A 27008-nucleotide genomic window follows, 5' to 3' on the forward strand; every position below is an offset into this window, starting at 1 on the left:
ATAGGAGAGGGCCTAGAACAGAGCCCTGGGGGACACCAGTGGTGAGAGCACGTGGTGCGGAGACAGATTCTCACCACGCACCTGTAGGAGCGACCTGTCAGGTAGGACGCATCCAAGCGTGGCCCAACTCGGAGAGGGTGGAGAGGAGGATCTGATGGTTCACTGTATCAAAGGCAGCCGATAGGTCTAGAAGGATGAGAGCAGAGGAGAGAGAGTTAGCTTTAGCAGTGCGGAGCGCCTCCGTGACACAGAGAATAGCAGTCTCAGTTGAATGACTAGTCTTGAAACCTGACTGATTTGGATCAAGAAGGTCATTCTGAGAGAGATAGCAGGAGAGCTGGCCAAGGACGGCACGTTCAAGAGTTTTGGAGAGAAAAGAAAGAAGGGATACTGGTCTGTAGTTGTTGACATCGGAGGGATCGAGTGTAGGTTTTTTCAGCAGGGGTGCAACTCTCGCGTAGCCAGCGGTCAAGGATGAGTTGATGAGCGAGGTGAGGTAAGGGAGAAGGTCTCCGGAATGGCCTGGAGAAGAGAGGAGGGGATAGGTCAAGCGGGCAGGTTGTTGGGCGACCGGCCGTCACAAGACGCGAGATTTCATCTGGAGAGAGAAGGGAGAAAGAGGTCAAAGCACAGGGTAGGGCAGTGTGAGCAGACCGCGGGTGTCGTTTGACTTAGCACGAGGATCGGATGTCGTCGACCTTCTTTTCAAATGGTTGACGAAGTCATCCGCAGAGAGGGAGGAGGAGGGGGGGGGAGGAGGATTCAGGAGGGAGGAGAAGGTGGCAAAGAGCTTCCTAGGGTTAGAGGCAGATGCTTGGAATTTAGAGTGGTAGAAAGTGGCTTTAGCAGCAGAGACAGAAGAGGAGAATGTAGAGAGGAGGGAGTGAAAGGATGCCAGGTCCGCAGGGAGGCGAGTTTTCCTCCATTTCCGCTCGGCTGCCCGGAGCCCTGTTCTTTGTCTTGTTGACGTCATCATTAAGTTTCCTTTAAACACAACGGTGGTAGGATGAGCCTACAGGGAGGAGGTCAGAGATCTGGCAGTGTGGTGCCAGGACAACAACCTCTCCCTCAACAGCAACAAGACAAAGGAGCTGTTCGTGGATTTCAGGAAATCAGATCCTAAAAAAMGTCTACAGATGCACCATTGAGAGCATCTTGACTGGCTCCATCACCGCTTGGTACGGCAACTGCAAGGCACCCGACCGCAAGGTGCTACAGAGGGTGGTGAGTATGGCCCAGTACATCACTGGGGCTGAGCTCCTTGCGATCCAGGACCTCTGTACCAGACTGTGTCACAGGAAGGCCCAGAAAATGTTCAGAGTCCAGCCATCCAAGCCATAGACTGTTCTCTCTGCTATCGCACGGCAAGCGGTACCAGTGCACCAAGTGTGGAACCAATAGGATCCTGAACAGCTCTACCCCCAAGCCATGAGACTGCTAAACAGGATTGCTAAATAGCTAATCAAATGGCTACCCGGACTACCTGCATTGACCCTTTTTTGCACTAAATCTCTTACACTGACACACAAACTGGACTCTACCTACACAATCACACACACATAACATGCGCACACATGCATACTGACACCACACACACATGCTGCTGCTGCTGTCTATMATCTATCCTGTTGCATAGCCACTTTACCCTTACCTACAGTATATGTACATTGCTATAGTACCTCAACTACCTCGTACCCCTGCACATTGACTCAGTACTGGTACTTCCTGTATATAGCCATGTTATTTTGACTCTTTATTTTTATTAGTTATTCACTGTGTTCCTTGTGTCACTATTTATATTCTTTATCTTCAACGCTGCATTGTAGGAAAGGGACCCGCAAGTAAGCATTTCACTGTTAGTCTACACCTGTTGTTTACGACGCATGTGACAAATGAAATGAGATTTTTGGTGCTCGGCCATTCATCTCGGCGGATGTCCCCCCCCACCGCCACCATCGATATTTAATATCTGTGTCAGCAAGTGTCTCTCCCACAATTCATAGTAAATCTTTCATGAGTGTACAATGTAGGCCTCTGTATTTGTTACCATGGCTACAGTGGCTGGCTTTAACACTACCCAGTCAATCAACTCAGTGGCCATTACAGCTAAGACCAATTTATAAAGACACATTGTATGCTTACCTTATTGAAAAACAAGTGTGTTCTTTCCCCTTTTGAAACTCAAGAAAGGAATGCAACTGTTCATTTCTCTCTATGGTTTGACATCGAAGGGAAATGAAAAATAAACCTTTTGTGACGAAGAAAGTCAAATGAGAGATTGTTTTTTAAAGTCCATCTGCTATTGGTTCTCTTAAATCTATCACAGCCCTGGTTAAACCTGTGGTTGAGCAGTAACTGAGGCACATGGCTGATTTGACAGTGGCAGAAGAACATTTATAAATAAACAGGGCTCTTTCTCTCCCTGTTGGTTGATCTTATACAGTGCAGCTGGGAGGTAGCTCATCTCTCGAACCCTGGAGCTGGGAGGTAGCTCATCTCTCGAACCCTGGAGCTGGGAGGTAGCTCATCTCTCGAACCCTGNTCTCTCGAACCCTGGAGCTGGGAGGTAGCTCATCTCTCGAACCCTGGAGCTGGGAGGTAGCTCATCTCTCGAACCCTGGAGCTGGGAGGTAGCTCCTCTCTCGAACCCTGGAGCTGGGTACTCAGCTCATCTCTCGAACCCTGGAGCTGGGTACTCACTGTCAAAGTCAATGACTATCTCATTGAGAGCAATATGAAACAATGGCTTTTACAATAACATACAAGCGCTGTATGATTGAGCTAGGTCATTTCAGACAAGTGGCTAAGCTGCAAGGTCCTTCTTCCTCTCTCAATTTCCTTTTCACGGTCTCCACCTAGTGGGTTCATATTGTGCCTACAGTCAAGGCAGACATTGAAAGTACAGTACATATGCTCTGTCAAAAGAAAGTGTGACATGAGCAAAAAGACATTCAGAATTATTTCTCACATGTACTTTTATTGTAAAGGTGATTTATTCCAAAATATGGTGTGATGTGGTGTAGAGGCAAAAAAAGAAAGAGAGAGGACAGAAAAAATAAGAGAGTGAGAACATCTAAATATGAGTTTGGCAAGTCTTGGCTGACATTTTTATCAAAATACACAACAAAAAGAACACKATATCTAATGATGCGCACAATCGCTGCCCTCTCAATGAGGCATCTCTATGTTTAAGCCTCTACATGTTTTACAATGGAATAAAAAGTCACAACAGATTCTTGTCTTGAAAATAATAATCTATTTGAGGCATACAAAAACCTGGAATGATTGTTCACCTGTGCTTTGTTTTGGAATATAATTGTCAAATTAACAAACTAACCACAGGATACAATATTTTTTATAAATGACTTGGTTGGTATTTTCATTTAATAACGTTTCATTACAATCAACACTTATTTTCGAAAAAAGTCTTACTGTGTATACAGAGGTACTTTGTACGAACTGTATGYAGTATTGTGGTTCAACCAACGGGGTTATTATGCCCAAATCAACAGGGCAGTGATGTTTGGAGACCTGCCTTAATGATACAGGAATGCTGGAGTGACCCGGATAAAAACATTTGGGTCAGGAAAAAAAATGCCAAAAGCTAATTCCTTGTGATGCCCTAGGCTAGAAGCCTGGACTAATGCAGCTCTTTCTAAGATTTGCAACTGCCCTTTTAAACATGGTGATCATCATAATCTGGCCACAGATTGAAGTCTAGGGCCACAACCAGTGAAGTGAAGTCTTCTGACTGAGAAACGTTAGACATGCAAGAGTGTCATCACTGCTAGCTAGTGAAGCCAATACAACGGTAGTATAAAGACAAAAATAACATTGTAAAAAAACGTGTTGTATTGTGTGTGGTMTTGAAGTTGTGGTGTACTGTATAGTGTTGGTTACATAGTAATACATAGGCCTGCTGAGTGATGAGGCTACTAGAAGACTAATGACTGACGCTGGTCTCGTCCTCAGCCCAGTGATCCACTAAATGCTTACAGTAATGGCGTCTCTGGAGAATCTCTTATCTCCATCCAATACACAGGTGGACTGTCTCCACCACACTGACTGCCAACCTTGGCTAAATCAACACTGACTGAGTCTGCTTCTCCTTCCTCCCCCCAACCCTAACAGAGTGCATCGTATAATATCACAGAGAAACACAGATAAACAGCAGCGCCCCCTAGCAGGGATGGACTTTACAGGCGCGGATCTCCTTCCTGTCCTTGCAGCTGGTGACCTGTGCCGGGGTGTTCTTGGCTCTCTTCTTCACCGCCATGAAGCGCTCCTGGATCCCCCCGCCGCAGTGTTTGGTACAGTCTGTCCAACTGGACCAGGGCCTCATCTTGCAACCTGTGGGAACAAGTCAATGACATAAGAGGGGAGGGTTTCAGATTACTTTCTTTAGTTTGCCAAATCCATCCCGTTTAGTAATATCCTAATTGAATATGACATATCAGTTAAAGATGCACTACGCAGAAATCATTCCGCCATTTCCTGGTTGCTAAAATTCGAATAGTTCGCCTAATTTCAGTTTATGCGAAAAACAAGCAAATATAGTATACAGCAGGGTTTCCAAAAGTTGGTCCAAAATGGAAAGTAATGTTGCAGATAAAGTCTGAAGACCTGCATCACTATACTGAGAGTGTTGACGTTTCAAAAAAATGTGGGTGCTTTAGTTCATATTTTATCCAAGCCCTGGCACTGCAGAACGAGCATGAGGAAGGGTATCGCTGGTTGGGGTAAGTTGCTCCAAACCAAGTGAAATCTAAAAAAAAAGTGTCTGAACTCTTCTATAACATGCAATTTACATCCACAATACAGATTTGATTTAAATAAAGTGAACTTCAACGTGAGTGATCACAAGTGAGACCTATCAAATGTGCAATGTTCAAGCCTCCATTGCATGACCAATCATCATCATCATTCGTAACTGATTGATCTGTCATAAATTGACAGTGTAAGAACAAGGAGTCCCTGTCCAGCCTCCATTTCCCATTATTACTGATTATGCATGGTAAGTGGTGGGGGGGGTAATGCTGCCTAGCAACCCTAGAGGATATACCACGGCGGGGGGATTTGTCACTGTCTACAGCTCATTAGCCCCAGGTTAAAGAGGCCTGCCCCTGTCTCTGTTGGGAGGCAGCAGTCCAAAGCCCACCCTGACTATTTGGCCTCTACCTGCTTGGATCATCAGGACGGCCATCTGTGAGCTGGACCAGTCACTGTAACACCCTGACAGGGCTGATCAGCATTGAGTGTAGCCGCTCTAACAGCCATCGCTCTGCGCCCGGCTGGCAAGGCAGAGAGGGGGTGAGGAGGGGGCAGAGTTGATTCTCATGCCTTGGGCGGGGCGATTTGAGAGTGGGCTGCATGGGCCCCTTGACTGAGAAATGTCTATTTACATTCAGAGGTACAACCGATACCTCAGCGGGACTCATGGAGAATTAATGATGAGTGACTGTGAAATCATCGTCAATGACTTGCCCTATAAATGTTTTGCCCTTTATATTTGGGATATAAAGGATACATCAAGATGGTGTATAAATCATGAATTAAGCATGGCTTGACAATGACATTAATCAAAATGTGGAACATGGCTGAAACAGTTAATGACAATGATAGAGGTGATGAAGATGGTCTTGATGAAGATGATGAAGACGGTGATGAAGATTATAATAATAAAGGTATATACAGTGGCTTGCGAAAGTATTCACCCACCATGGCATTTTTCCGGGATCGACTTGACAACAGCCAGTGAAAGTGCAGGGCGCCAAATTCAAACAGAAATCTTATAATTAAAATTCCTCAAACATACAAGTATTTTACACAATTTTAAAGATAAACTTGTTGTTAATCCCACCACAGTGTCAGATTTCAAAAAGGCTTTACGACAAAAGCACACCATCTGATTATGTTAGGTATGAGCCAAGTCACAGAAAAAGACAGCCATTTTTCCAGCTAAAGAGAGCATTAACAAAAAGCAGAAATAGAGATAAAATGAATCACTAACCTTTGATCATCTTCATCAGATGACACTCATAGGACTTCATGTTACACAATACATGTATTTTTTGTTCGGTAAAGTTCATATTTATATCCAAAAATCTGAGTTGCACGCAGCTAACTCTCACGGGGGCGCCCTGGAGTGAGCTCGTGGCACTCTGCCAGACCCCTGACTCAATCAGCTCTTATTCCCTCATCCTTCACAGTAGAAGCATCAAACAAAGTTCTAAAGACTGTTGACATCTAGTGGAAGCCTCCGGAAGTGCAATATGACCCCATAAACACTGTATATTGGATAGGCAAACCTACAAACATTAGATTTCTCACTTCCTGGTTGGATTTCTTCTCAGGTTTTTGCCTGCCATATGAGTTCTGTTATACTCAAATACATAATTCAAACAGTTTTAGAAACTTCAGAGTGTTTTCTATCCAAATCTACTAATAATATGCATATCTTAGCTTCTGGGCCTGAGTAGCAGGCAGTTTACTCTGGGCACCTTATTCATCCAAGCTACTCAATACTGCCCCCAGCCATAAGAAGTTAAACCACTCGAGTGTTGCTTTAGCAGTATGCTTAGGGTCATTGTCTTGCTGGAAGGTGAACCTCAGTCCCTGTCTCAAATCTCTGGAAGACTGAAACAGGTTTCCCTCAAGAATTTCCCTGTATTTAGCGCCATCCATCATTTCTTCAATTCTGACCTGTTTCCTAGTCCCTGCCGATGAAAAACATCCCCACAGCATGATGCTGCCACCACCATGCTTCACTGTGGGGATGGTGCTCTGAGAGGTGTTGGGTTTGCGCCAGACATAGCGTTTTCCTTGATGGCCAAAAAGCTACATTTTAGTTTCATCTGACCAGAGTACCTTTAAGCAATGTTTTTTTTCTGGCCACTCTTCCGTAAAGCCCAGCTCTGTGGAGTGTACGGCTTAAAGTGGTCCTATGGACAGATACTCCAATCTCCGCTGTGGAGCTTTGCAGCTCCTTCAGGGTTATCTTTGCTCTCTTTGTTGCCTCTCTGATTAATGCCCTCCTTGCCTGGTCCGTGAGTTTTGGTGGATGGCCCTCTCTTGGCAGGTTTGTTGTGGTGCCTTTCCATTTAAAAAAAATAATGGATTCAATGGTGCTCCGTTGGATGTTCAAAGTTTCTGATATTTTTTACAAGCCAACCCTGATCTGTACTTCTCCACAACTTTGTTCCTGACCTGTTTGGAGAGCTCCTTGCTCTTCATGGTGCCGCTTGCTTGGTGGTGCCCCTTGCTTAGTGGTGTTGCAGACTCTGGGGCCTTTCAGAACATGTGTATATATACTGAGATCATGTGACAGATCATGTGACACTTAGATTGCGCACAGGTGGACTTTATTTAACTAATTATGTGACTTCTGAAGGTAATTGGTTGCACCAGATCTTATTTAGGAGCTTCATAGCAAAGCGGGTGAATACAAATGCACACACCACTTAATTTTTTTGAATTTTTTGAAACAAGTAACTTTTTCATGTCCATTACATGAAATCCAAATAAAAATCTATTTAAATTACAGGTTGTAATGCAACAAAATAGGAAAAACGCCAAGGGGGTGAATACTTTTGCAAGGCACTGTATACAGTATATATGTCATAAAGGTGACAATGATGACTGACCTGGCTGTTCCTCCACTGCTGCATCTCGTTCTTGCTGTTTGCCCCTTCTCTTCACTTTCCCGCCGCCCACCTCTCCCCCCCGCCGTCTCTTCCTCTCCTCACTGGCCCTGGAGCCCCTTTTGCACTTCCTGATCTTACACTTCTTCCTCTGGACCGTCTCGGGGCAAGGCTCCCCTCCAAACTGGGGCTCCAGCTTCACCATGCGCYTCCTGATGGTGTGGCCTTTACCGCAGGACTTATTACACTCAGACCACTCCGTCCACTCTGATACCATGCAGTCCGTAGCTGGGGAGAGATAGGAAAGGGTTTGGGGGGGTATTGAAAGGTTGAGTGAAAAGTTACATGCTAAAGTCTCTATTCATGCTCATTGGACAACTACTTACTTACCTGACAATGATGAAAACTCCTTAATTTAAGCGACATAAACTTAGCTGTGTGTTATTATTGCAAGTCAACCCTTGCTGAAAGACACTGAGGGCTTATAATGTCCAGTAGGGGACTGGTATGGTTTTCATTTCAACCAGAGGAACACAAAGAAATGTTTATTGATAAGAACTAAATTGTCATCTTTTCATATGTTATATCAGTCTGCCTGAAAACTAGAAAACTATTTCTTCTTTCAATAATTCTTTCCATAATCCATTTTCACATTTGACTGCATCATTCATGGAATAATACGATTGTGTATTTTTGCGGAACATTTGTTATTACTTTGCAGGGAACAATTGTGTATTTGTTGCAGAACATTTCGTTTTTTACTTTGCAAGGAATCCGATTAGAATATAAATCATGGAGCTCCGCTTTAAATGTCAAAGTACAAGGAGACGGAAGATGTCAAATCCTCCATGACGGAAATCTGCCTGGTGTCTGATTTCCACTATGTCTGTCTCGCAACACCATTTTTAACAACACACAGGCTATTGTTATGCAAAACCAACCATAGGAGTCAGCTATACAACACAGAAAGATCTGGGACCAGGCTATGACAGTGCTAAAAAAAAACATGAATGTAAAATATTACGCACAAAGTTGGGCACTAGTTTCTAGTGGTCACACTGTGTTTTGGCGTTGATGGTAGTGGTAAACAGCATGGCAACATCTGATGGTGATACTTACGACACTCGGGCTGCATACACTGCTCCACCTGTTCCAGCTCCTCAGTACACTCCCCCAAGTCTGGAGACTTGAGCATGCGCTGGCGTGTACGCACTCCCTTCCCGCATGTCACACTGCAGTCGCTCCAGTCGGACCACGGAGACAGCATACACGGAATAGAGTCTGCAGGGATAGATAGACCAAGCATGGGACTGTCAGTCTGCACATAATACATAATAATGTCCCCTGCTCTTCAGATCAACTGCTGTTCGGTAGTTTCAACATACAACATTCATTTACGCTACCTTCAACTGCTGTTTTTCATACCTGGGACTTAAAATGATCTTAGTGGGTGAATATACAGAGTGTACAAAACATTAAGCACACCTTCCTAATATTGAGTCTCCCTTCCCGCTTTTGCCCTCAGAACAGCCTCAATTCTTCAGGGAATGGACTCTACAAGCGTTCCACAGGGATGCGGGCCCATTTGGACGCCAATGCCAATATCCTTTGGGTGGTGGACCATTCTTAATACACACAGGGAAACCTTTGAGCATGAAAAACCCAGCAGCGTTGCAGTTCTTGACACAAACTGGTGCGCCTGGCAGCTACTACCATAGCCCGCTTAAYGGCACTTAAATATTTTGTCTTGCCCATTCACCCTCTGAATGGCACACATACACAATCTCTCTATATTGTCTCAAGGCTTTTTTTTAAACCGGTCTCCACCTCTTCATCTACACTGATTGAAGTGGTTTTAACAAGTAACATCAATAAGGGATCATACTGTACTGTAGCTTTCACCTGGATTCACCTTGTCAGTATATGACATGGAAAGAGCAGGTGTCCTTAACATTTTGTACACTGAGTGTATTCTCATGTATTCTCTCCTCTGAGATATTCTGTCAATTTTAGTGTGTACCTAGCCTGTTGGATCTAGATACATAAAAACTACAGATGCCCCTTGGCAGATGGCTGAACAAGGCTGCCTGTCACAGTGCTTTAAGATGTAGTGTCTCTGGCCTGCAGCCCGGGACCTGGGGGATGAGGCAGGTGTTGAGTGGGTGTGGAGGGGCGTTACTCACGGCACTCGGGCATCATGCATTTCTCCACCTCTGCCACCTCCACTTTGCACATGGAACCATCCGAGGGGGGCATCTTCACCATGCGCTCACGTCGCTTCATGCCCAGCCCACAGGTGGTGCTGCAGGGATCCCACTCACCCCACTCCGTCACCACACAGCTACTGGGGGCTAATGGAAGGGACAGGGACAGATAAACGCTCATACAATGGGATGGTTCTTTGTCATGGCAGCTTGCGATTACTGTTATTAACATTACTTGAGAAACTTGGTTTCATTAACACACTGACTGAATAAGCCTGTTGGCATATAGCAGCTGGTCAAAGGAAGTATACCTCAAAAGAACAGAAAGGCCCGAACACTGAATATTCTCACAATTACCACCTTTATTGACAATGTTTCGATTCAAACGGATCTTTATCAGGTCAAACGGAGTGAGTGCTCACATCCCAAAAATATTGACACATTTCACCTCACATGACCATTATGCACATGGCTATACAAAGGGCACTAACCATTCATCACAGAGGTGCATATGGTGATAAAGGATCAGGTTCATACAAATAGGGCCGAGTTTAAACCTAGGTAACAGTAAAAAAGATCATGTTGGAAACTGTTAGAATGCCTGCCCACATGACCATTATGTGTATAACACCCACATGACCATTATGCGCAGGTATATCTTACGCATAGTTCAAAGATTTTCAACATAGGATTTGTGGTTGTTTTCATGTCCTGTTCTAGATTACTTTGACTATACATCATCACGCCATCATATTATAGACTAAACATCATATCGTAGTCTTTAAAGCTACAATCCTACGTTGAAACAAAAACAAATGAACACCCCGCCTCTGTTTTGGTAAAAAGCTGAGGGTGGGCCTGGAGAAATGTAACCACTCTCAAGTTGATAGACAGACCAAATGATGCAAGGACTGACCATCCATTATATAAAAATTATAGCTTTAAGCATGTTTTTAGGCTATTCAGTGTTTGTTTACAGTTACATTGTTTACAAACATTGGAGTAAAACTAGCTTCTGTTTTGGGTTCTGATGGGGTATGACAGTTGAGCTAAACTCATGAGACAAATAAGCAGGGTTGGGGAGTAATGGATTACATGTAATCCATTACATGTAAGGGATTACAAAAACGGTAACTGTAATCTCTTACAACAAAAATATTGTAATCAGATTACAGATACTTTGAAAAACTAGATGATTACTTTGAGGATTACTTTTAAATTCAGAAAGGATGTTTGCGGAAAAAAATACTTTGACACTTCTCTGTTTTCTCAATGACATTCAAATCAGCATTGAAAAAAGGTGCAAGTTCAAGTTTGTTCCACCTGAGCGAGTCTGACCACAGGTCAGAGACCACTATGTTGACACACCAAATGTGTTTGATGGATTGCGGGAAAAGAGCAGGAATAGGCTTTTGTAGGCTACAGTCCAATCTATGTCTTCCAATGGTGCGACTGCTGTCGACATCCAAAGAGTATCCAACTTGAATAAACGCTTGGAGGTAAGGATGACAGCAGTYGTGTAGTCTACGGCGATACGGATATAACTTATTATCGATATATACCAGTGGCGGTCAGTGCCGTTTATGATGAGGGAGGAAATTKTTTTTTCATGAGCATGGCCTTATTTCTATTACAGCATGTTGGATGTCTGTCATTCATATTCCATTCACCCAGCTCAATGTAACATCGATAGGTTTAGGCTACTACATGATACTCAAATTTTCCCTTAACCCATCATGAGGTTGCTACAAATTAGCCTATGAATGAAAGTTTACAATGTAGGAGCACACAGGTCGAGAGAGAAATTTGAGATGACAGACAGTGACACTTTCAATACCGCCTTGCGCACTCTTGCCTGCATCTAGTTTATCTAGGGTATAATCAGTAGTCCAACAGTTGCAAACGAGAGTTTCTATTGGACAAATTCAGGTACTTTTATCCCTGCTTTGTTTGCTTTCGTTTAAAAGTTTTTCAACAGAATCGGCGGAATGAATACACCCTTGATCATAGCAGCCACGCTGTATTCATTCTAGAATCTATGCACTCTCACCTTTTCCCTTCGTTTGTGGACTTCAATGAACAACACATCAGCTGTATGTGACCAGGACAAAAAACCTTTCCAAGCCAAACCATGTCATAATCACTACACACAGCCTACATTGTTGTCCCCATATTAGCTAAATTAACATCCTAGTCAACATAGCTAATAGAACTAATGCGTTAGTAAACCAGCTAAAATCAGTAATGTTACAGTGTATAGTCAGTAAGCAGTTACACCGGCGGGCCCCTTTGGCAATTATTTAATAAAACCAAAAGCTTACCTTGACTTGGAAGAGTTTCAGTGTTGTGTTGGATAGTCATAGCCAGCTAGCTAACATAGCATCCCTCTGTTTGAGCCAGGTATTTGAGTAACTAAAATAGCCAGCTACATTTGCTAGCTAAAYAAATGACACTTTCTTTTGCTTCTCCGTCATTTATGAAGAAATTAATTTGTTGAAAACTATTCAACTATTGTCTTTCTCCTTCGAGTCAACTACTCACCACATTCACCACATTTTATGCACTGCAGTGCTAGCTAGCTGTAGCTTATGCTTTCATTCTCTGATCCTTTGATTGGATGGGCAACAGTTCATTCTGCAAGAGCTCTGATAGGTTGGAGGACGTCCTCTAGAAGTTGTCATAATTACTGTGTAAGTCTATGGAAGGGGGTGAGAACCAAGAGCCTCCTAGGTTTTGTATTGAAGTCAGTGCACCAAGAGGAGGACGGAAGCTAACTGTCCTCCAGCTACACCATGGTGCTATCTCTACAGAGTGCTGTTGAGGCTACTGTAGACCTTCATTGCAAATCAGTGTGTTTAATMAATTATTTGGTGACATTAATATATTTAGTCTAGTTTTTCAATGTTTTACCATTTAAAAAAAAAAGAAATTCACTGAGAAGGATGGTCCTCCCCTTCTTCCTCTGAGGAGCCTCCACTGATATCTACATAGCGCATTGATGTGAATCACACTGCTGCTCTCTCATTTAGCTACAACTGATTGCCCACCTCAACAACAGCCCCTTCACATTACACTCCATGCAGTTTGGCTTCAGAGCGAAACACTCCACAGAAACGGCCAACTGCTTTCTTCAGGAAAATGTGAAGTCCAAGATGGACAAAGGGGGCATTGTTGGGGCTGTGTTTCTGGACCAAAGGAAGGCTTTTGATACTGTTAACCATGAGATTCTCATCACAAAATTGTCCAAGTTCAACCCCCGATGCCTTGAGATGGATGAAATCATACCTTGAAGGCAGAACTCAGTGTGTCAGAGTGAGCAATGAGCTGTCGCCCACTCTTTCCTATGATGTTGGTGTYCCCCAAGGGTCAATACTGGGGCCCCTCCTGTTCAGCATGTACATTAATGATCTGCCTTCTGTCTGTACTGGGTCTGAAGTTCAAATGTATGCAGATGATACAGTGATATATGTGCATGCAAAGAGCAAACAACAAGCTGCACAAGAACTCACTACTGTAATGGTCCAGGTTACAAAGTGGCTCAGTGACTCGTGTTTGCATCTCAATGTGAAAAAAACTGTTTGCATGTTCTTCACAAAGAGGGCAACAGATGCTACTGAGCCAGATGTCTATGTGTCAGGGGAGAAGCTCCAGGTGGTATCTGATTTTAAGTACCTTGGCATCATACTTGATTCCAACCTCTCTTTTAAAAAGCATGTGAAAAAGGTAATTCAGATAACCAAATTCAAGCTAATTTCCGATTTATACAAAATTGTTGGACTACAGAGGTAGCAAAACTGTACTTCAAATCTATGATACTCCCCCACTTAACATACTGCTTGACTAGTTGGGCCCAAGCTTGCTGTACAACATTAAAACCTATTCAATCTGTCTATAGACAGGCTCTCAAAGTGAGTGATAGGAAGCCCAATAGCCATCATCACTGTTACAATCCTCAGAAAGCATGAGCTCCTGAGTTGGGAAAATCTTGTGCAATGTCTTGTATTCAAGATCCTAAATGGCCTGGCTCCCCCTCCACTCAGTATTTTTGTTAAACAGAACACCCAAACATATGGCAGCAGATCCACAAGGTCTGCCATGAGAGGTGACTGTATAGTTCCTTAAGGAAAAGCACCTTTAGTAAATCCGCTTTCTCTGTGAGAGCTTCCCATGTCTGGAATACACTGCCATCAGACACACATAACTGCACCACATATCACACTTTCACAAAATGCATGAAGACATGGCTAAAGGTCAATCAGATTTGTGAACATAATCCCGAGCTGTGTATTGCCGCTTTCCATGTTGTCTGTAGCTTGTGAGGTGTGGAAACACTTTTTGCTTTTATGAATTTTGTCTTGCTGCTTTTTGTTCTATGTTGCTCTGTCTGTTGCTACGTCTTGTCTCTATGCTCTACGTCTTGTTTCTCCTATCTTGCTCTGTATGCTATGTCTTGCGTGTTCTATGTTGCTCTGTGTGTGCTCACTGCTCAATGATTGTCTATATTGTAATTGTTTTTAATAACCTGCCCAGGGACTGTGTTGAAAATTAGCTGGCTGGCTAAAACCGGCACTTTTACTGAAACGTTGATTAATGTGCACTGTCCCTGTAAAAATAAATAAACATCAATAAAAAAAATTTTAAAACCAGTGGACAGCCGGTGAAAAATGCGCTCTTGCAACAGCTGCATAGTGTGGATCCCAGCATATGGAATAAAAGTGGGGCTTTATTGCTCAATCTAATTCATGCTGATAAAACAAAAAAATCCATAAACCTAATGGACACATGCTCAAACTCGCACACTTTTGATAGACTTAAAAGGGGCAATCTGTAGTTGCTACATACATTTTTGCTTATAAATTATATATATTAATGTAAAGATATAATTTATTCCTATTATTGTATGTAGTAGAAAGCGGTGGGTTACAAGAAGTCTACATAACCAACAAATAAAGTAAAATGAACATCCATATATGGCCAGCTATGTAAACTTTAACATAGATTTATCCTGCAATAGATGTCGTTCAATTGGTAACATACATGTTTCTTCTTCTAATGCCTCTTAAGGGGAAAGTAATCTAAAAGTAACGGAATGTAATCAGATTACGTTACTGAGTTTGGGTAATCCAAAAGTTACGTCACTGATTACAATTTTGGACAGGTAACTAGCAACGGATTACATTTAGAAAGTAACCTACCCAACCCTGGAAATAAGTTATATTCTTACAGAATCAATGTGTATACAGTATATCATGAATTATAAGTACAAAAATGGGAAAGGGGGATACCTGGTCAGTTGTACAACTGAATGCATTCAACTGAAATGTGTCTTCCACATTTAACCCAACCTCTCTGAATCAGAGAGGTGCAAGGGGCTGCCTTAATCGACATCCCTGTCTTCGGCTCCCCGGGGAACAGTGGGTTAACTGCCTTGCTCAGGGGAAGAACGACAGATTTTTACCTTGTCAGCTCGGGGATTCGATCCAGCAACCTTTCGGTTACTGGCCCAACGCTCTAACCACTAAATGATGTAGCAACTAAGGATTCTAGCTTTAACACAGAAGACCTGAACCCACAATATGATCCTAATGTCACAAAGACTCAGAGCAACTAGTACCCCCATGTTTCAGTGAGACTCACAGCAGTCATCGTTGACCACACACTTCTCCGTCTCCTCAGTGTTCAGAGAGCAGATGGATCCATCCTCCGGGAACTGTTTGATGTAGCGCTCCCGAGACCTCATCCCCATCCCACAGGACACACTGCACGGAGACCAGTTGATCCACTCTGACATCATACAGGTAGACGCTTCTGGGAATGACGAGGCAAAGACAAAGCCTGGTTAAACCACACTGGAGGCTGTGGTCACCATTGTGTAATGGTGAGTGCAGGGTTCAGTCTGGTTTAACCAGGCTAGAGAAAACGAGCAGGGTAATTAACATGCCATACATGCAACAGCTCTGTCCATTCATTTCATTAATACTGGCTGACCTCTGAATTACACCTGCACCTTCTTCTGGTAACAAGTAACACACCCTAAAATAATTGATTTAGTCCTACCTAATCTTACTCTGCTCTCTCCAATTATCTGGGAACAGAGCATGTAAATAGATTTTATTTCATAGAGGATGGATAAACTTTGGGGAACTTTCCATGGATTTCTCTTTCGTCTGGTCCATCTGCCTGCCTGCGGATTGGAAGCAGCTGTGAGTGTAGCTTAATAAAGCAGAACTAAGTGGATCATTAATAAGAGCTGTAAATAAATGTGGCCCTGATGAGGCCCCCAGGGGCCACGTCCAGCTTCAGGAATATCAATCAACCACGGACGTTAACGGAGCGATACAAGAAAGGAAAGGAGTGACGTGCAGGAAGAAAAGCATACGCTGCCGGTCCTATTAATCGATAGTGTGTGTTGGAGGGAAACAATAGCCTTGAACAATTCAAACACACTTATCAAGCCCTGACAAAGCTGAGATTTGGGGCACGAGTAGAGATAAAGGGAGGAATGACAAACACCTCTGCATGACTGATCATGTGCCTTTTGGCATAGTGGACTAAACTGACAACTTTGATGAGAATTGGACAAAGGACCAGTTAGTTCCTGAGAAACAAAGTTGATGTCAATCTGACTGAATAGAACAGCTTTCAGATCTGTCTTGTGTACTGGAAGAAGAAGCTTTTGTGGAATATCATATTCTTGTCTTTGGATCTTTACCTGGTTGTGGGACTTGATGAAACTCCAAAGTCCCATCTTTACATGTTGTATTTGAATGCAAACAACAAAACTGTATTAATTGTGCATCATACGTAGCATGTAAACCGGGAAAGGGAAAACAATGGCAACAATGTCTTTTCTCGTGCTTGGCTAGTAAATTGGAGGAGCGTGACACCATTTCAACCCTAATCCCTGTTCTCACACATGGATATGCTGACTGTCTTTAGTCAATATGACATGTACACCATTACACAGGGGTCACCAGCTCAGCCTGCAGAGCAGCAGACAAACCTTTAGCCAACAACCTATTCTTTATGACCTGCTTTCTTTTAAACAATAACATATAATTCACTGTCTTTTCCCAATTTTTGGAAGCTATTTTACAGCCATTGGAGATGGAACAACATGTTCTGAGAAAGACAAAAATGTTGGATTTCAATTCTCACAAAAATTCATAGAGTTTCACGTTTCACCCAATTTATCAGGCAGGAAAACAACTGTATTCATGTCTAAGCTGAGGCGACTTTGTCAGCTGACTCATACCAGTGATTGAACGGTGCTATTGAAGTGCATGCATTAGCGCTAAAGGAGAAACAGGCCTATGACACTGTCCTTAGTCCTCACCCTCCTCGCTGCAGCCAGGCCCCATGCAGGGCTTGAAGTCCTGGGTGTGAGGGCAGGGAACACCGAGGTCCAGCTGGGCCTTCAGCATCCTCTGTCTCATCCTCCGGCCCTTGTCACAGCTGGCTGAGCTGCAGGCTGACCACGGAGACCAGTTGGAGTAGATGCACGTCTCTGGAGTGTCATCTGGAGGAAGAAATACTCTCAGACAATGCATTGACAAGTCATCTTGGTCAGCTTGGGTGACAATAACTGCATTGGTTAAATGTCACTCTTGTCATATTCTAATGAGATCATGTAAATGGGGGTATTCAAACTCAATTTTCTTGCTTATAACCCTATATTTTCACTGCTTTAGAATGTGCTGGTGCTGTATAGGTATGGACTAATGTGCCTAACTGCCTAAAAAAGTCAATGCAAGTTCATACAGTTCAGGTCTTGCTCTAACCACAGTGTATAGTTACTYTACAGTACCCACAGTACGTGTATTGTAATGTACTAGAGACCTTCCTGTTAAGGAAACAGACAGTGTTGCCCTCAACAGAAAGAGGTTAGAGAGAACCCGGTTCAAAGGTAGAATTGGACGTTAATTGCAGAGTGTGGCTAGAAACAAAAACTCCACAGGTTCATTTCTCCTGCTTGCTGTGTTGATGGTGTTCAGCAGACAGACATCTGGAAGTTTAAACATGGATTCAGGCAAAGCAAGTCCAGCAGCTAGAGTGTGTGGCTTTTAAATTGAACATCCCAAATTGGTTGAGATAAAGTGCTTCCACACCTTCCTCCTTCTCCTCCTGGCCAATATCTGCCACGATATCGTCCACAGTGTCCGGGACAATATTGCACTGCTCTCCCTGTGGACAAGAAACATGATTCAACATCACAAACACTGATAAGATTCTCAATTTACCATTTAATATCACATTCTCATCGGAGACAAGGGTAAACACCCGAATATGTGTAATTTATTTTCTTGGCAATCTTCTGTAAAATGGAGGTTCGGTCAATATGACATCTGGTTGTCAGTTTAAAAGATAGATAGACTTTTTTTTTTAATTCTTTGCTTCAATTGTCAGGAGATAAACACTGTCATTTTTCTATGTGTTTTCCAAAGACTTGCTATGATCACTATGGCAATATACGCTGAGTGTACAAAACATTAGGAACACCTTCTTAATATTGAGTTGCACCTCCTTTTGCTCTGAGAACAGCCTCAAGTCGTTGGGGCACGGGCTGTACAAGGTGTCGAAAGCGTTTCACAGGGATGCTGGCCCGTATTGACTCCAACGCTTCCCACAGTTGTGTCAAGTTGGCTGGATGTCCTTTGGGTGGTGGACCATTCTTGATACACACGGGAAACTGTTGAGCGTGAAACAGCGTTCTTGACACACTCAAACCGGTGCTCCTGGCACCTACGACCACACCCCGTTCAAAGGCACTTAAATCTTTTGTCTTGCCCATTCACCTTTTGAATGGCACACATACACACATCATGTCTCAATTGTCTAGAGGCTTAAAAATCCTTCTTTAACCGGTCTCCTCCCCTTCAACTACACTGATTGAAGTGGATTTAACAAGTTACATCAATAAGGGATCATAGCTTACACCTGGATTCACCTGGTCAGTCTACAGCCCATTCAAAGAGCTATGTATCCAAAGCAACATTACATGTATAGTGACTGTGAGGAGAGTTATATTGCATGGACATTCACATCTCTTCAGAGAGAGGGAGCAGACACAGACAAAGATAGCGGAATGAATGAGCCAGGTGCTGAAGGTACCTTTCTGGCTATCCTTTCCACCACCACCCGGGCCAAGGCTGTGATAGGGCCTCCCTCAGTGTCGTAGAAGGGACTCTGGGGGTGGTCCAGGCTGGTCAGGGGCCGGATCCTCTCCTGGGGTATCGTAGGCTTGTTGGGAGACTGGAATGGTACGAGACAGGGTGGACTATGAGTGACACAATATGGACATTGGGCTAGGAGTAAGTGTAAGACAGGGTAATATAGGTCCACGGAAGTGGAGTTATTAGAATTACTGTTAGCACTGTTGTACTAGGAGTTAGTATAGGTGCAGAGTTGGTATTAAAGGCCCAGTGCAGTCAAAAATATTATTTCCTGTGTTAAACTGTGTAAATATGTGTGTATATACAGTGGGGAGAAAAAGTATTTGATACACTGCCGATTTTGCAGGTTTTCCTACATACAAAGCATGTAGAGGTCTGTAATTTTTTTTATCATAGGTACACTTCAACTGTGAGAGATGGAATCTCCGGTTGAAGTGTACCAGAAAATCACATTGTATGATTTTTAACTAATTAATTTGCATTTTATTGCAAGACATAAGTATTTGATACATCAGAAAAGCAGAACTTAATATTTGGTAGAGAAACCTTTGTTTGCAATTACAGAGATCATACGTTTCCTGTAGTTCTTGACCACACACTGCAGCAGGGATTTTGGCCCACTCCTCCATACAGACCTTCTCCAGATCCTTCAGGTTTCGGGGCTGTCGCTGGGCAATACGGACTTTCAGCTCCCTCCAAAGATTTTCTATTGGGTTCAGGTGCTGGAGACTGGCGGCCACTCCAGGACCTTGAGATGCTTCTTACGGAGCCACTCCTTAGTTGCCCTGGCTGTGTGTTTTGGGTCGTTGTCATGCTGGAAGACCCATCTTCAATGCTCTTACTGAGGGAAGGAGGTTGTTGGCCAAGATCTCGCGATACAGGCCCCATCCATCCTCCCTCATACGGTGCAGTCGTCCTGTCCCCTTTGCAGAAAAGCATCCCCAAAGAATGATGTTTCCACCTCCATGCTTCACGGTTGGGATGGTGTTCTTGGGGTTGTACTCATCCTTCTTCTTCCTCCAAACACAGCGAGTGGATTTTAGACCAAAAAGTCTATTTTTGTCTCATCAGACCACATGACTTCTCCATTCCTACTCTGGATCATCCAGATGGTCATTGGCAACTTCAGACGGGCCTGGACATGCGCTGGCTTGAGCAGGGGGACCTGCATGCGCTGCAGATTTTAATCCATGACGGCGTAGTGTGTTACTAATGGTTTTTTTTGAGACTGTGGTCCCGCTCTCTTCAGGTCATTGACCAGATCCTGCCGTGTAGTTCTGGGCTGATCCTCACCTTCCTCATGATCATTGATGTCCCATGAGGTGAGATCTTGCATGGAGCCCAGACCGAGGGTGATTGACCGTCATCTTGAACTTCTTCCATTTTCTAATAATTGCGCCAACAGTTGTTGCCTTCTCACCAAGCTGCTTGCCTATTGTCCTGTAGCCCATCCCAGCCTTGTGCAGGTCTACAATTTTATCCCTAATGTCCTTACACAGCTCTCTGGTCTTGGCCGTTGTGGAGAGGTTGGAGTCTGTTTGATTGAGTGTGTGGACAGGTGTCTTTTATACAGGTAACGAGTTCAAACAGGTGCAGTTAATACAGTTAATGAGTGGAGAACAGGAGAGCTTCTTAAAGAAAAAATAACAGGTCTGTGAGAGCCGGAATTCTTACTGGTTAGTAGGTGATCAAATACTTATGTCATGCAATAAAATGCAAATTAATTACTTAAAAATCATACAATGTGATTTTCTGGATTTTTGTTTTAGATTCCGTCTCTCACAGTTGAAGTGTACCTATGATAAACATTACAGACCTCTACATGCTTTGTAAGTAGGAAAACCTGCAATATATATATATATATATATATATATCCATCCACACTAATAATACTGTAAAATTGTGAAAACTGATCATGCCCTTTTAGTGCAAGAGTGGGTTGAAAAGACTTGAAAAGAGTTCTGCCTGTTTTGGTTTGATGGAGTTTTGGTCTTCCATGGTGACATCACCTAGCAGTAAATTAGTTAAGACCAATAAGAAAGAGTTTCAAACCTCTCTGCCAAGAACAGCACATTTTCAGTTTTCCACTCCCCACTTGGACCTCTCCCAGACAGTCAAACTCTTGCTTGAGAAATTGCCTTTTCCTAKGAAGCTATTTTTGTTTATTTTTTACCATTTTAAGGTACTTCATTGTTACCCAGAAATGATTTGATATTGATATTTTAAAAAATGGCTTTATTGGACTTTTAAGTGTAACACAGGGCAGTATGTGCACAGGGCTGGCAGTAACTGTAACACGGGGTATAGTGTCTTAAATAAGACATGTCAGTCTTAAAACGCCTGAAATATCTCTTTTGTATACAAGTTGAGCACACCTAAGATGTAAATCCAGAATCAATAGTAAACTTTGCAATAAAAGCACAACATTTGGTACAGAGGTACAGTATGTACCCTGAAAATAAATAGATATGGATCCACCACAGATTTGGCCTCTGGGGGGCGTGGCAGCCCCGATAACTCAATATCTCAAAAATGTAAATACATATTTAGGTTCCAGTCAATGTCTCTACACCAAGTCGAGAGTCTCATCTTTTAGATGAAATTTGAACTAGAGCAAAAAGTCTGATGTCACCGGCACCCATATCGCCTAAATCGGCCTTATTTGTGGCCATTTTAGGTCATACCGGTATGTCAGATTAGCTCAATCGTCACATTATCAACCTCTGAGTATCACAGAAACACTTTGAATAACAGACAAATGTTCATAACAAGTGGCTATGGATGAGATGTATCAAAATCTATTTTCAAAACACTTAAAAAACGGTGTATTTTGAATAATGGGGAATTTAAAGAATTCCCCACAAAAGGTTAATCAAATCAAAAAGGGTTACTGTTTGACAGAAAGTGTATTTTTCCATCACATCCCAAAATGACCCCTGTTGTTGCTTTTAGGGGTTGAAATACTGTATGTTGTTGCTTTTAGGGGTTGAAATACTGTATGTTGTTGCTTTTAGGGGTTGAAATACTGTATGTTGGTACTTTTAGGGGATGAAATACTGTATGTTGGTGCTTTTAGGGGTTGAAATACTGTATGTTGTTGCTTTTAGGGTGAAGATGAATGCACTAACTGTAAGTCGCTCTGGATAAGAGTGTCTGCTAAATGACTAAAATGTAATGTAATATGTAGTATGGGCACAGGGAAGGGAGCTAGTGAAACAGTATGGGCACAGGGCTGAGTGCGAGCACCTCGTCATGTTCAGCTGCCATCTGTTAGGGGCTTCTGTGTTTGATCTTAATATGCATAATTGATCAGCTGTGTAATATTCCTTTTATGAGTGATTTATGACATTGTTTCCTGCTTGGTGCTTTGTGAATCACCTTTCATGCTGCCGTTCCATAACAGTAACTTCAGTTGAAGAGAAGAAAACAAAAGCAATTGAGTCCCTTTCTACTTTAACTCCAGGGAATCTAGTTTTAGTTCATTTTTGGCTGATATATTAATTGGTGCTGCAGCCAACATATGGAGCCAAAAACMAAATAACTAAATCACATCTGGGGTATATGAATGCATGATTCATCCGCTTTCTTTGCGTAGAAAGTATAAAGGCTATTTACAGAGTGTGTATGATTATGCTGTGTGTGTGTGGGTATGCATTGGATATACTGTATCTTCAGTGTCTTTTCTGGCCTATAGATGGCAGTGTCTTTCCTTTTCTTTTCCCAGTATCTTTTCAAGCCAGCAGAAAATTAACTATAAATTCCAGCGCAGGATTTGTTGGGTACATATTTACAGGGTAGCGACACAAGACTAGTCAGTGAGGCAGCCTCTTGGGTAAATATGTCCGCCTCAATAAAACGACAACACAGTGGATGTGCTGTTTTATGTTTGCAGTGTGTTTTTCGCTGAATCTGTTTATGCTTTTTTCAGCCGAGGTTTGATGATTTGTATATTCATAAGTTATAAACAAGAAATAAAAAAGCAACGCTCCTGCACTATTAATGAAAGTAGATCAACAGCTTTCGTTCCAGATTTATGGCAAAATACAGACGCCTGGTTATGGAAATTAGAATGGCAGAAATATTTTTACTAGATAACTGAAACCAGAGCCATGTCTGGGGCCCCAGGGCCTCACCTCATAGGTGACCCCGTTGTCGGTGCCTGCGTCCCAAGGGATGAGGTCTTGGTCCAGCCTCTGGACCCAGCCACACTCCTTGGTGCAGAGGTCCTCTGCAGACAGCCCCACGTTCCAGTCAGGGCTGGGCCCCAGCATGCTCAGAAAGGACATGAGGTGACGCGTACGGTCCACTGAGAACTCAGCCGAGGGAGCTGCCCGCCTGAATAGACAAACAGATACAGACATGCATCGTATGCTCCTCAATGTGCAGATTGATCTGATTGATCAACACACAATGACATAATGTTAAAGACTGGTGAAGCCAGCTTGGTTTTCATTTTAATGCATCACATACCACACCAATTATCTGCTTTAAGTGTTGAAATGAGCTACATACTGTCCAAACAAAAACGTATAACACATTTCGTTCATAACAGCTCAACATATTAATAAATAATGACTTGTTTCTATTTAGAACTTAGAGAGAATAATGTTGTATCACTAGAACACATAAAATAAGTGTGAATGAAATAGATGTTACGTCGGAAATGTTTAGGCTGGTGAATGTGCGTGGAGGCAAATAGACAGTTTCTATCCCAAATGGCCCCCTATTCCCTATATAGTGGACTACTTTTAACCAGAGCCCTATAGGCCCTGGTGAAAAGGAGTGCACTATATAGGGAACTGGGTGCTTTTTGGGACTCTATTTATGTGTTAATTTCCACAACACAAATACTAAGAGGAGAATAACAGCCAGTAACATCTGAATAGTTACTGACATGTGAAGAGATACTTATATAATATTTCTCCTTGTCATGTTAATTAGGTGATAAACAACAAAACTCTGTACATTTCTGTAATATAACACGACGTGGGAGTGTAGTACTGCTCAGTTAGATACAACTGATCTAATTCAAGCAGTTCCTGTGAGATGAATAAACAAGTATCGAAACAACAACCTATACTTCGCTGTGCCTTATTTAGAGAACTTATTCCACAAGCACATCAATCTCTTTAAACAATCTCCTTCCCGTTCAGACATCTATGTTGTTCTGATCCCCCTTTACATAAAACACATGTATATGACTTCTCCAAACAGCCTCTTCTAAAGAGAGAAAATTGCCCGGATTAATTGGTTGGCTAATGTTAAAATAGGTAAATGTAACGTCTTAAAATATTGGAACTGGAGGCAGTCAATAACACTAATCACAGAAACACCCAGAGGAAACACATCTCTCATCAAAACAGGAGTCTTCCTTTTGCAAACAAAATACCTCATGAAAAATGTACACAATCATTAATGAATTTAAAGAAAACACCCGCAGGCCAGGCAGGTAGCTATTGAATTAATGCTGGGTGATTATCTCCTCAGCCTGTTTTCTGATTAAGTTAAAAAAAATTATGAGAAATTCTGTTTTCATCTAAATTCTCAATTAATGATTATCAAATGATAATCTCTACAAGTAATTTCACCGTTTTTTAGACAGACAATTAACATTTTCAAACCTGTGAAAAGTGAGGGTACTCTTGTACATCACAGTGTACTCACACATTCAGGGGCTGCCATGCTGGCCACTGCGCCTTGGTTTTGATCACAGTCAGAACTTCATCACCCTGTGGATGACAAACACAGAGAGAGAAAGATACATTAGTTTGGTCAAATTAGAGAAAACTGCATGGATAACACAAAGATACCCAACAGGGTTAATTCCTCTCTTTCGTATCTAAAACACTTTCCAAAGTTGAGAGCTGTGAAAGTGGGCATCTTGGGACCAGATGTGTCTGTTATTTTATAATGGCTGTTTTTTCCACAAGAGGATCCCTCTTGTGAATCACACACAATAGCTCAGCTAAGCTGGCCGGTCTGGGGGAGCAGGGTGTTAACATAGCAGCATTGTCACCTGCTGCTGAAAAATTAAAAGGTCCAGTAGCAAACAGACCCTTTTGATGTATAACTAAGCAGGGGTTGTTGCTGCTCTGTGAGACAGTGTGGTGTCTGAAATCAAACAAAGGAAAAACAGGGTGGTAGAGATCTGTGGTGTTGCCTACTATTGTGCTTTCACACACACACTCCTTCTCTTCGTGGATTTCTATAGAAAACAAGTCATTTTGAGAAAAGAGATATTGACATGGCTACAGGGTCTCCTTGTAGCTTTTTTGTTGTTGAGACTATCAACAGTAGCCAGCATATTGCTTTAARGTTCACTATTGAAGGTTTACTTTTGTAAATCACTTTCCCGTAAAGAAATAAGCTCAACGAGCAGATTGATGGGAACACCACAGGCTATCGTTTGTCACACACCCTACACAGATTTGTAAGCTTCAATCTTGTTCTAAAAAGTAAATGAGCCAATCCAGTTCAACAGTGATTGAACCGAACGGTAGCCGAGCGAGGGCTTCGGAGCTAGCAGACGTGTGGCATGGCAGCGGCTGGCGGATCGATACTGAGTTTCCTGAAGTCCCACACAGAGATGGAATTCATGTCGGAGGACCGGGCGAGGAAGATGACTGATGGCGAGAAGWAGTGAGACAGAAAAAAGGGTGCGAGGTGCAAACCCAAACCGGCTGTGAAATACAAGCACAAATATCATACCCCTAAGACATACTAACCTCTCACCATTACAGGGAAGGTTATTTTTAGCATTTTTCGGGGGGTATGATATTTGTGAGTTTGTGACTTTCTTACTCATCATTACTCACGATTCATTCAAGGTTATCTGTAATCATGGGAGCATCCACATTAATGTAGACGTTTTAGAAACATATTCTATTAATATTTAGAATAAAAGTGACTCTAAAATGACACAATACATTATTTACCATTAATTTCTATTGGGCACAAAGTAATCTGAAACACAACCAAAACAAGCAGCAAATGCATCCAACAAGTTTGTAGAGTTATAAGCTTGATGTAATCATTATTTGCTAGGAATAAGGGACCAAATACTAAACTTTTCATTACTTTAAAGTGAATTTGTCCCAATACTTTTGGTCCCCTAAAATGGGGGGACCATGAACAAAAAGTGCTGTAATTTCTAAACGGTCCATGCGATATCAATGAAAATACTCTCAAATAAAGCTGACAGTCTGCACTTTAACCTCATCATCATTGTATCATTTCAAATCCAAATTGCTGTTATACAGAGCCAAAACAACAAAAAAGGAGTCTGTGTCCCAATACTTTGAGCTGACTGTATTTGGCAGCCATTAAATAAATATTTGTTTTCAGATTATCCTTCCGGCCTCCCACTGGCTTTTCACCCCCCGTAATAACACTCTCTCTCCTTTAACATATACACATTACCACTTCAATTACATACAAGACTGTAGGGAAGACTGAATCACAACCAGGTCTATTTATCAAATCTGTTTGGATTTAACTACGGTCGATTTCATGAACAACGTTTCCGTTGAGAATTGGCTGGGCCACTCAAGGACATTCAGAGACATGTCCCGAAGCCACTCCTGCGTTGTCTTGACTGTGTGCTTAGGATCGTTGTCCTGTTGGACTGAGGTCCAGTCTGATGTCCTGAYTSCTCTGGAGCAGGTTTTCATCAAGGATCTCTCTGTATTTTGCTCTGTTCAACTTTGCCTTGATCCTGACTAGTTTCCCAGTCCCTGTCTCTGAAAAACATCCCCGCACCATGATGCTCCCACCACCATGCTTCACCATAGGGGCGGTGCCAGGTTTCCTCCAGACGTGACGCTTGGCATTCAGGACAAAGAGTTCAATCTTGGTTTCATGAGACCAGAGAATCTGGTTTCTCACGGTCTGAGAGTCTTTAGGTGCCTTTTGGCAAACTCCAAGCAGGCTGTTATGTGCCTTTTACTGAGGAGTGGCTTCCGTCTGTCCACTCTACCATAAAGGCCTGATTG

General features: G+C 42.6%; 1 protein-coding gene across 1 annotated transcript in view; it reads right to left on the reverse strand.

The window, feature by feature from the left end:
• Positions 1 to 4056: 4056 nt before the first annotated feature.
• Positions 4057 to 27008, reverse strand: part of LOC111952456 (spondin-1-like) — a 136842-nt gene continuing 113890 nt past the window's right edge. The window contains 10 exon segments of the mRNA XM_023971134.2: positions 4057 to 4350; positions 7644 to 7928; positions 8760 to 8921; positions 9824 to 9991; positions 15482 to 15652; positions 17181 to 17363; positions 17953 to 18028; positions 18956 to 19096; positions 23151 to 23352; positions 24682 to 24746. Of these exon segments, the coding sequence (XP_023826902.1) occupies positions 4181 to 4350; positions 7644 to 7928; positions 8760 to 8921; positions 9824 to 9991; positions 15482 to 15652; positions 17181 to 17363; positions 17953 to 18028; positions 18956 to 19096; positions 23151 to 23352; positions 24682 to 24746 (1623 nt within the window). The 3' untranslated portion in view covers positions 4057 to 4180.

The sequence above is a fragment of the Salvelinus sp. IW2-2015 genome, linkage group LG26 (assembly GCF_002910315.2).
Source record: "Salvelinus sp. IW2-2015 linkage group LG26, ASM291031v2, whole genome shotgun sequence".
Classification (NCBI taxonomy): Eukaryota; Metazoa; Chordata; class Actinopteri; order Salmoniformes; family Salmonidae; genus Salvelinus; species Salvelinus sp. IW2-2015.